Genomic DNA, 11,104 nt, shown 5'->3' with positions numbered 1-11,104 from the left:
CCCCCGAAGGCCCTAGACTTCGGGCCCCTTGGCCGTAATCCCTGAAGTGGGAACAGCCCCCTCAAATTTCTCCCTCCACTCCCAAATCAAGTCGAGTCCCAGAGAGGCAGGGGGGCCCAGCACGAGCGTCCCGGCCTCCTAATGCTGGACGAGGGGGTATTCCTGCCCTCAAAGCCTCAAACACACTCACTCTCAAAGGCCTGGAGGAAAAGCTCGTGGTCAGCCTGGACGTGCTCCATTTTCGGCTTCTTCACCGGTAACACCGCGGCCCCCGCCGCTGCCGCCGCGGAGGAGGAGGAGGCCGAGTAACTGCCGCCGCCTCCACAGCCCCCGCCGCCGGATTTGCCGCCCGACGCCGTCGCCGCCGCCACCGCCGCCGAACCCCCGAAGCCGCCTCCCCCGGACCCCGCGCTGGGCCCCGAGCCGCCCCCTCCCCCACCGCCGTGCTTCTGAGGCGCCATCGCGGTTCCTGCCTCCTCCCCCCGCCAGCTACCCGCCGGGCGGCCCCGGAGAGTAAGCGCCTGCAATACCAACCGCTCGCCCCAGCAGGCTCCGGCGGACCGAGGGGGGAAGGAGGAGAGAGGGGAGGAGAGGGGAAGGGAAGGGAGGAGGAGAGGAGGGAAGGAGGGAGGAAAAAAAAAGTGTCTCCTCCTGAGAGCCCCGCTCCGCTCGGGAGGCCGCTCACCCTAGCCTGGCCTCGCTCCGCCCACTTCCCCCGCCCGGCGCCCCGATTGGCCGGCGGGAGCGCGCGCCGCCCGGCCGCCCAGCCCGTTGGCCCGCGGATTCTCCCGTCAGTCACGCGGAGGCGCTTCTCGCGGAGGCGCGGCTTGGTTGGCCCGTGCGCGCTGCCGATCGCGGGCCCGGCCGCCTCTTTGAACTGAATTCGCGGGAAAATTAGGGGTCGGAGCGGCCTTCCTGCTGGCCCCGGTGCATTGTGGGGAGAGAGGGACCCAGCGAACGGCTTAGGGAGCCGTTTCTCGCCTTCTGAGCGTCGTCAGTCACCGCCCCCAGGGGGGTACAAGACCCCTGAAGAGAGGCGGGCCTCTGAGGAACTGGGGGCGAGGGGCCTGTTAAACGAACCGAGATCCATTACAGATCATCGAGTCTCTAACTTCACAGGAAGGGGCCTGGCTAGGGGTTGGGTGGGTCGTTTCTCGTCAGAGGGGCGCCCAGGGCGTGGATCGCGCGTCTCCTGTCCCCTCGCCACCACGTGCCCCTTGCCACCCAAGGCCGAGTCCCACCCAGCAAAGCCCTTGAGAGGACTGAGGGCAACCAGGGGGTTGTGGCTGCCGCTCTCGGACGCGACCGGGTCCACCAAAGGGAGCGACTTCTATGTAACAGGAATCACCTATGAAATGAGGAAAACTATTTTTGGTAGGTGCTTTGAAGCTTCAGGATCGTTGCTGAGAAAGTCGTGGTTTCTCAACGTGTCGGAAGCCAAACGTAGATACCTGATCCCACCCCCACTCCATCCTCCCCCCACCCCCACTCCACCCCTCTCCCCACTCAGCCCCGCCAGGCATCATCGGAGTGGGCAGAGATAAACTGAACGATTTCTTAAAAGTATGTATACCCTTGTTGGGAACCTGCTTGTGTTGCGCTCAGAAGCTCGAAGGAATCCGTGGTTTTGCCGGTCCTGCTAAAAAGACAGATGCATAGGCCCGATTTAGTCTGCTCGTACAGACCGGTTTGGAGGTGAGCTGACCTTCTCCAAGATTTGAATTTCAGCTGGGACAAGGTGTCTGAGATGTTCTTCCAGTTCAAATACTGTGATCTTGCATTACGTTAAAACGAAACATTATCTTCAAATATCCCAATCTCTAAGCACAGAACCATTTCATACTTCCAATAACAATACTTTCACACTTTCACATGGCTGCTTGGGGACCTTCGTAGAAGGCAACTGCAAACACTATCTTTGGAATGGTTGGTTATTCAAGCTGTTTACAAAACTAGTGTCTTTGGAACAGTTATTCAAACATCTGAAGTACTGATTTTAATCCAAGCATTTGCTACCTAAGAAAATGAGCTCTACAAATGGTGTGTTTAATATAAAATACGGCAGTTCAGGAACGCATCTGAAATAAGATATACCTGTTGCTGATACATAAGTACAGCCTGTATTTTTAGTCAGATAAAAAGTTCAGAATGCTCTCATTTCTTATACTGCTCTGTGCTCTCTGGAAAAACTCTCCCCTTCCACAAAAAGAAGGTTTTTTTTTTCTTCTTCTTTTTTTAGATTTCTGAAATAAGTCTTTTCTGATTGATGCCACCCCACAATTTTAGATTGGGGTTTTAGATGTTGGTAAACTGCTTGGCTTTAACTTTTCCCGGTTAGAAAATGAGGCTTCATCATTCGGTCGGGGTTTGGAGAGTTAAATCACACTAGGCAAATCACAAAATATCAAGTTAAAAACTAGAATGCCAATTTATTCGCAGTAAACATAACCCGTAAGTGATCCATTATTTATACAGGGTTTTTCCTTTGCAGGGGAGTGTGGGGGACAGGTATGATCAAAGAAAAAGAGCAAGGCACAGGCTGTCGTCAGTGTTTGATGAACAGAGAAATGGAGCTAAGGGAGCTGGGATGTTCTTAAGGGGTATTTCCCATAAGAATTCCATGTTAGGTAACATTCTTGGCTAGGCATGGGCATGGTTTTGATGTACAGTAGAAGAGGCAGAGTAACAGATTCTCCCTTTTTGTACTCTGTCTAGAATACATGTAGAACACTGAAAAAATCGTATTACCTTGGACAAAGTAGAGTTAACTGATGAGTTGTCTTTTACAGTCTGCATAATCACATTTTGTTCCATAGGCATAACTATTTAGAAATCATCACGCGGTTGGTTGTTTCTGCGGCCAGCTTACTTATTTTGTGTTGTTATTTCTAAGTTTGGGGTGGCAACTGTTTTGGAAACTTGTCATGCCTCTTTCTGAAGGCATTAAATAAGATCTAGTAGCAGTTCAATCTGATAACTTTCAAAGTAATGATGACGGCAAATAATATTTTGAGATACCTGCAAGAACCGTAATGTGATACAGAAATATCTGTAATTTCTTCTGGAAACAAAGCCACAGGCACTGCTAACACTACTGTGATTTATCACTGTTATGAGTAGTTGAAGGAAATGCTCACTTCATTTAGGGACTCCTCGAATCTGATTCAAGTTATTAGCAACCCGTATGTTATAGCGCCAAATCTTTTTCTTTTTACTTTGCTGTAACCTCTTGGGTGCAGGGATGATGGGTGATTTGTCTTAGTAACTTAGATAGATAATGTCTACCGTTATGCCTGGCATAGAATAGGAACTCATCCAATGACTTTTGGTGAATAAGGATGGATACCAGTGCACAAGTATAAGTAACAATAATGATTACCGGTGCCAGTGACAGGCAGTATTTTAAGGTTTTGTTTGTTTGTTTGTTTGTTTGTTTTTTAAGTGGGCTTCATGCCCAGTGCATGAAGTCCAACATGGGGCTTGAATTCACAACCCTGAGATCAAGTCCTAAGCTGAGATCAAACTCAGTCACTTGGGGTGCCTGGGTGGCTCAGTCCATTAAACGGCTGACTTCAGCTCAGGTCATGATCTCACAGTTTGTAAGTTCGAGCCCCAGGTCAGTCTCTGTGCTGACAGCTCACAGCCTGGAACCTGCTTTGGATTCTCTCTCCTTCTCTCTCTGCCCTTTCCCCACTCGCGCTCAAAAATAAATAACCAAAAGAAAAAAATTAAAAAAAAAGAAGAGTTGGTCACTTAACCAACTGAGCCAGCCAGGCGCTCCAGTTAAAATTTTTTTAATTTTTTTAAAGATTTTATTTTTAAGTAATCTGTACACCCAACATTGGTCTCAAACTCACAACCCTGAGATCAAGAGTTGCCTGCTCTACCACCTGACCCATCCAGACACCCCAGTATTTTAAGTTTTTAACATTTTTAACACATTCAATCCTTATACCAACTTTCTGAGGTAGGTAATTATTATTATCCCCATTTCATAGATGAGGAAACAACAGCAAAATTTGTAATGGAGCTAGTATTCTAACCCAGACAGTTTCCAGAGCCCTCACTCTTGACCATCATGCCATGAACCTGGAGAGTTTTAGAGATATAAGATGCTGAACATGTCATTTCTAGGTCAAGAAAGATCAGTAAATATTACCTCTGAAATACTGAGATAAATAATCATCAGCATTGAATGCATTTGCCGACAAAACCTAGATATCAGTTTTCCATTAAAAAAAATTTTTTAACGCTTATTTTTGAAAGACAGGCACAGAGCGTGAGCAGAAGAAGGGCAGAGAGAGAGGGAGATACAGAATCCGAAGCAGGCTCCAGGGTCTCAGCTATCAGCACAGAGCCTGACGCGGGGCGTGAACTCACAAATTACAAGAGCATGATCTGAGCCGAAGTTGGACGCTTAACTTACTGAGCTACCCAGGCACCCCTCAGTTTTCCTTTTTAAATTGCAGTGTCTTTCTATCCTCAGTCCATTCCTATCACCTTAACTAAGTGCTGAGACTATTGAAACAAGCCAATAAATGCTATATCAGAAAAAAAATTGTTTTAATCTTGCTTTAAGGAGACTAAAACTTTATGTTTGCTAATAAGTTCTTAGAGAAATATAATCAAATTTGACTTAAAAAAAGGAATGGCCTCCCCTTAAGAATAGCAATAGCCTGGGGCGCCTGGGTGGCGCAGTCGGTTACGCATCCGACTTCAGCCAGGTCACGATCTCGCGGTCCGTGAGTTCGAGCCCCGCGTCGGGCTCTGGGCTGATGGCTCAGAGCCTGGAGCCTGTTTCTGATTCTGTGTCTCCCTCTCTCTCTGCCCCTCCCCTGTTCATGCTCTGTCTCTCTCTGTCCCAAAAATAAAAAAAAAAAAAAAAAAAAAGAATAGCAATAGCCTTCCTAATAAGAGTGTAAAGGAATCATTTTAACAGTTCTATTTGAAATTTAAAGTCAAAAGTTACTTTTGTTTCTTTTGTCTAGAAAAGAAAAACAGGGGAACCATGGAACATTTACTGCGTACTATGGAGTGTTTGTAACAAACCGCTGATTTGAATGTGTGTGTTTATCTGGAGTTAACTAGATATAATAAGGATGGTAGTAGGCCATGGTTAGAACCCCTGGGACAAGAAGAAACTTGATACTAATAACCTGAGGGATGAAAAAACACCTGAGACAAATTGGAAATATCTAAACCTGAATTTTTGGGAGGCCTACATCTGGAGACAGCTATTACCCCTGTGTGTGTGTGTGTGTGTGTGTGTGTGTGTGTGTGTGTGTGTGTGTGTTTAACTGTGGGATCAGTGTTTTATGTTTAATTTTAAACAAAAGCACAAGTGAACTGATATTTATTGGACATCCTATCCATACAACAATCATAAACTGTAATTTTAGTTGCTATCGGTGACCTCACATACACGTAACTCAATCTCAAAGAGATTAACTCATCCTCCCACAGCTTGTAAGAGGGTCAGCTGAGATTTGAGCCCAGTTACAGGAGACTCAAAACCCCACGTGTTTTCCAGTACAACAAAGGTATCTAGGCTGTCATGTTGAAAGCCCCAGGGTTTCAAAAGCTACCCCAGGGAAAAGACAAGGCTGCAAAATGGTGGGGTCTGCACCCTCAGGCAGCTACTCTGATTTTATCTGTTTGAAAATTTGTTTGAAGATAAGTGGTTGTAGTTACTAAACAAATTTGTTTTGAAAACACCACACGATGTGTTTTTTACCTTCCCAAGTCTGGTAATGAGAGACAATGAGTTAAAGTGGCACTAATAATATATCCTGGGCTATACTCACCTCCAAAATCAACAGCACTAAAAACACACCTATGATAAGAATAATGAAGACTATTTCATTTCATAGTCATGAAATATAGATGAAAGAATCAATCTGTGTATCTCTTAGGCATGCTCTGCTCAGGAAAAAAAAAAAATTAGTCTTGCTGTTCCCTCTTAATCTGTGTGTGAGCTTATTGTTTCCAAAATGTTTTCTTTATTTTCTGAGGAAAAAAGAGCATTGCTGTGTAGCTGTCCTTGATAAATCAGGTCAGTATAACCAGGTATTATAACCACTTCCGTAATACTACTGTAGTCTGCATTTCCATTGAAAGTATAAATTCATCTTTTCATCATTACTAATTACTGTTAATCAGAACAAATTACGAGATAAAAGGGAGACTTAATTTTTAGTTTTTATTGCAACTACCGTTCTTATTTCCGTGATGTGATTTTTGTTTGAAGGATATTATTTAGCAGTTACTGTTTAGAAATTTAGTTATATGAAGACACACTTATAGCTAGAGGAAACTTAGTATCTAGTTTAAGCCTCTTCCTACACCTGAGGAAATGGAATCCCAGAATTTAAAGTAATTTGCCAAGATCATACCAGAGATTAAGTACATGTTGAGAGAGAATCTATTTGTGGAAGAGTTGTCTCCTAGCCTAGAAATTCCGTGTTCTTTGAGATGTTTCACGTACCTCACACGAGAAATGCCTTTACCCACCTTACTCTATGCAAGATTTTACTTCTGCTTACACTACTCAGTGGAACTAGTTTCTGGTGAAATGTTGCTGTTATTCCTGGTCGAACTACTATTTTTTTCTTCATACTGATGGCTTCCTATCTCTTAATTTCAGTCTGCAGGAAGATTTTTCCTAGGACCCTGTAGCATTTGAAATTTGCTGTGAATCCATTGAAAGGCATTGTCATTCCACATTGCCTGTACTTATTAGCACTCGCAATAATTTTTGGCACGGAAGATTCTGACAACTTACTCATGTGACTAGTTTTAGAAGGTTGCCACCTTCATGACTGAGCTGAATAAGAGATGTACTGACGAGGCCACAGAATGACTTAGCAGCTGTTTTTGATAGAACAAGGGCTTATATGTTGTCACTAGTAGGAGAGTTTGTACTCTATGTGCTTGGAAGAAATTCCTTGAGATTACAAAAGCATTCAACAACAGAATTCAGAATTCTGTAACCACTTTCTATCATACAGGCACTCAAAGAGGAGGAACGGTTGGAGGAGTAGGACTTCTAGGACTTTTACTTTATATCGAGATAAATTAAGTTTCTAAATTAACTTTCAGTTTATAAGGATCAAATTAACACACAGAGGCCAAGGAATTTTTATTTGGTCGGGCTTTCTTCAGAAAGAAAGAAGAGTTTTCTTTGAAGAGAATTCTCTTAACAGGAGAGAAACGCTTCTGGCTCTATTTCTATTTTTAAAACCTATTTTATCCTCAAGTTCCCCTTTGCAACAATCTTAGGAGAAAGAACATTGTATTGTACTATAATCAAGACTTGACTTAATCATTAATTCACAGTGTGAGTTTGAGAAAGTTATTTAACTTCTCTGATCTTAGTTTCCTCAAATAGAAAATTAAGGTTTGATTTAGGTCAGTGATTTTTGGCCATGATCTCTGAAAGTTGAGGATGGGTCATGTGTAATTTGGAAAATCATATTTAACATTATAATTTTATTTTTGGCAAGCAAAAACAAAGTCCATTTGTAGTTTTTCACTGTAATCACTGAAAACAAAATTCTTCATCATTGGATGTTAGGATATACAGTGTTTGTATGACACATTGCTCTAAAGAGATAATTTCAGAAGTGGGGGATAGGAATTTTTAAAAAATCAATTTAGACATTGAGAAAAACCAAGAAACAATGATGTTGCTTATTATTAAAATTATCATAGTTCTTTAATTCTAAGAAAGTCACTGAAATTTCATTGTGCTATACCAAAGTTAAATTCATACTATTGTCCCTTTTCTATAAAATTATGTAGCTTGGATTCCCTTTTTGGTTCCTGAATGATCAATAAACAAAAGGAAAATCGTGTCATCCTTTCTCTAACATAACAGAAGGGGATTACAAATTCAGCTCAAAACATGTCAAATGATGTCGAAGAGTGCCCAGTAAGAAAGTGAACTGCACAACATTTAGAATTGGAAATAAAAGGGAGAGTTTGTATCACACTCATCATGCAAGAATCTCAAAATCCTCTTTCACAAATGGCAGAAATACCTGAAAAATACTGAAAGTACAAAAAGATAGGAGCATTCTGATAGGTGTATCACAAAATAAAGAAGTTAGGCCTTTTTTTATTTTTCTGTTTTTTTTTTTTTAATTTTTTTTTTCAACGTTTATTTATTTTTGGGACAGAGAGAGACAGAGCATGAACGGGGGAGGGGCAGAGAGAGAGGGAGACACAGAATCGGAAACAGGCTCCAGGCTCTGAGCCATCAGCCCAGAGCCTGACGCGGGGCTCGAACTCACGGACCGCGAGATCATGACCTGGCTGAAGTCGGACGCTTAACCGACTGCGCCACCCAGGCGCCCCTCTGTTTTTTTTTTAATGTTCCATAATTTCTTTAACCAACCTTTTATTCTGTGTTGCAGTATAGTAAGGGGGAAAATGCTGTATAATATCTGCTTTTGAGAATTTGCTGAATTTTTTTTCAAGGCCTAAAACGGTCAATTACTTTCAATGTTTCATGGCTGTAAAATAATATGCATATTTTCTGTTGGGCAAAAGTTTACTGTTTATGTCTCTCCATCTATCATCCAGGATACCACATTACTTTTTTTTTTTTTTTTCAACGTTTATTTATTTTTGAGACAGAGAGAGACAGAGCATGAACGTGGGAGGGGCAGAGAGAGAGGGAGACACAGAATCAGAAACAGGCTCCAGGCTCTGAGCCATCAGCCCAGAGCCCGACGCGGGGCTCGAACTCACGGACCGCGAGATCGTGACCTGGCTGAGGTCGGACGCTTAACCGACTGCGCCACCCAGGCGCCCCCCACATTACTTTTAATCCTCATATCTCCTTAGTCCGCTCTGGTCTGTGACCTGTGACACTTTCTCAGACTTCCCTTGTTTTTAATGACCTTGACAGTTTTAAAGAGTTCTGGTCCCAGGTATTTTGTAGAATGTTCCTCAGTTTGGGTTTGTCTGGTGTTCTTCTAAGAGTGGGGTTATGGGTTTGGGGGAGGAAAATGACAGATGTGAAGTACCATTCTCATCATATCATATCCAGGGGACATCCTATCAACATGACTGTCATTGATAATGTTAACCTTAATCACCACCAACTTAGTAGTTGACAGGCTTTTCCACTGTAAAGTTACTTTGTCTCCCTTGCTCCCTTGCATTCTGGAAGCAAGTCCCCAAGTGTAGCCCACACTCAAGTGTGGTGATAGTGACTGGGTGGTGAATTAAGCTCCACCTTCTTATTTGGGGAGTATCTATGTAAATTATTTCCAATTCTTTTGTAAGGAGATTTTCCTCTTTTCCTTCATTTCTTTATTTATTCAATCATTTATTTGTATCAGTATGAGTTCTTGGATATTTGATGTATCTAATACTACATTATTTGTTTTGTTATTCATAATGTTCTTTCTTTGGCCATTGGGAAATCTTTTAGTTGATTCCTCTGTCCCTTTGACATGACGCTATCATTGTGGGTGTTTTTTGCCTTTAGCAATTCCTTACTTTCTTGTACTATGAGAAGCGTGTCTCATTTTATATATTCCCTACCCCAGTTCTAGATCAGCCATTTCTCCAAGGAGCCCTGGTTCCTTTCATTATGATAAAATGATACAGAAACCAAGATGTGGGTGTTAAGTGTGTTTATTGCCTCTGGGGTGTCATTGCTTCTAGGCTCTCAGTGGACAGAACTAGGAAATATGTATATGTAAATTAATACTTATATGCATACAAATTTATAATTATTTCTGTATCTACCCATCTCTATATTGATAGACATGAGTTCATACTGCTGTCTCTGACTCTAATCCTTTCTTGTTTCTTTGTTATTTCTTTTTTAAGTTTATTGTGACAGAGAGAGAGCTCACGTGTGAGAGTGCAGGGGAGGAGCAGCAAAGGGGGAGAGAAAGAATCCCAAGCAGGCTCTACATAATCAGTGTGGAGCCTGACATGGGTCTCGAACTCATGCACTGTGAAAATCATGACCTGAGCTGAAATCATGAGTCGGATGCTAAACCAACTGAGCCACCCAGGTGCCCATTGTTTCTCTGTTGTTAATGAGAGTAGTCCTATTCTTTTCAATCTCTCTCTTTCCTGAGCACTTATTCCAAGGGGGCCCAGTTGTTGTTGTTAATACAATTACATACGCGTTTACCATATTTTAGTGAGAACTAATTTCATTTTCCCAGGAAGCTTGAAATGTCAGGGAAGAAATATATGACAACCAAATTCTTGAGTTATAGGAAACACAGCATTGCTCCTAGCTCTTCCCAGCAAATGCTGGTGAGGGAAAGAGGCAATGGGGGTAGCGAATAAGTTGAAGGTCTACTTAAAAGTGATGTCTCTTTTTCACTGGCAGAGCTCACTCTCTAGACTGGGGGCTTACTCTTCACTTAAACATGAATCCCCATCATAAGAGGCATGTTTTGGGTTTCTGTCTTTAAGGGCTCCCGGAAAATTGTATTAGCAACTATATTTTAATGGTTGTGATTATGTTGCTTATATACTCGATTAAAGCAGAGGTTTTTGTTTGTTTCTCATTAGAAGCTACTTTGCAGGGGCGCCTGGGTGGCTCAGTTGATTAAGCGTGCCACTCTCGAATTGGCCCAGATCATGATCTCCGGGTTGTGGGATGGAGCCCTGCATGGGCTCCGTGCTGAGCATGGAGCCTGCTCAAGTTTCTCTCTCCCTCTCCCACTGCCCCTCCCACCCTACTCTCTCTCTCTCCCTCTCTCTCTCTCTCTCAAAAAAAAAAAAGATGCTATTTTTCATTACTTAGAAATCTTGAAATTTTATTGAAGTGTTGGAGTAGAAGAAGGAAAGCAGAATATAACATGAAGAGAAAGAATGAGTTCACCATAAAACTCCCAAATAAAGTTGGGGAACTTGTTTTATTCTGGGCTAGATGTTTCCTGACACTGTGAATTCAGGAGTATTTCAGAAGAAAATATGGCACATAACAAGTAGTTTGGAAAGCCATGAAGACTTTTTTGAATGCCTAAGCTACTGATTCCTGACTGAAACAATACCATGATAGCGCCTTTTGCAAAGTTAATCAATATCCTCAATTTCTTAGGTAAAGGCCTTGCAAATAAGAATCTTC

The 11,104-nt window shown here is 42.7% G+C and overlaps 1 protein-coding gene across 2 annotated transcripts in view; it reads right to left on the bottom strand.

The window, feature by feature from the left end:
- The window catches only part of SUZ12 (SUZ12 polycomb repressive complex 2 subunit), a 47,113-nt gene extending 46,414 nt beyond the window's left edge, over positions 1-699 (bottom strand). For both annotated transcript variants that reach the window (XM_047080770.1, XM_047080771.1), the window contains exon 1: positions 191-699. In XM_047080770.1, the coding sequence (XP_046936726.1) occupies positions 191-461 (271 nt within the window). In that variant the 5' untranslated portion in view covers positions 462-699. The remainder of the gene's footprint in view (positions 1-190) is intronic.
- Between the last annotated feature and the right edge of the window lie 10,405 nt (positions 700-11,104).

Source organism: Lynx rufus, unplaced genomic scaffold, assembly GCF_022079265.1.
Source record: "Lynx rufus isolate CCGP_SWC_20201006 ecotype Redwood Valley unplaced genomic scaffold, mLynRuf1.p SCAF_18, whole genome shotgun sequence".
Lineage (NCBI taxonomy): Eukaryota > Metazoa > Chordata > Mammalia > Carnivora > Felidae > Lynx > Lynx rufus.
This window is presented reverse-complemented; position numbering and strand designations above follow the sequence as displayed.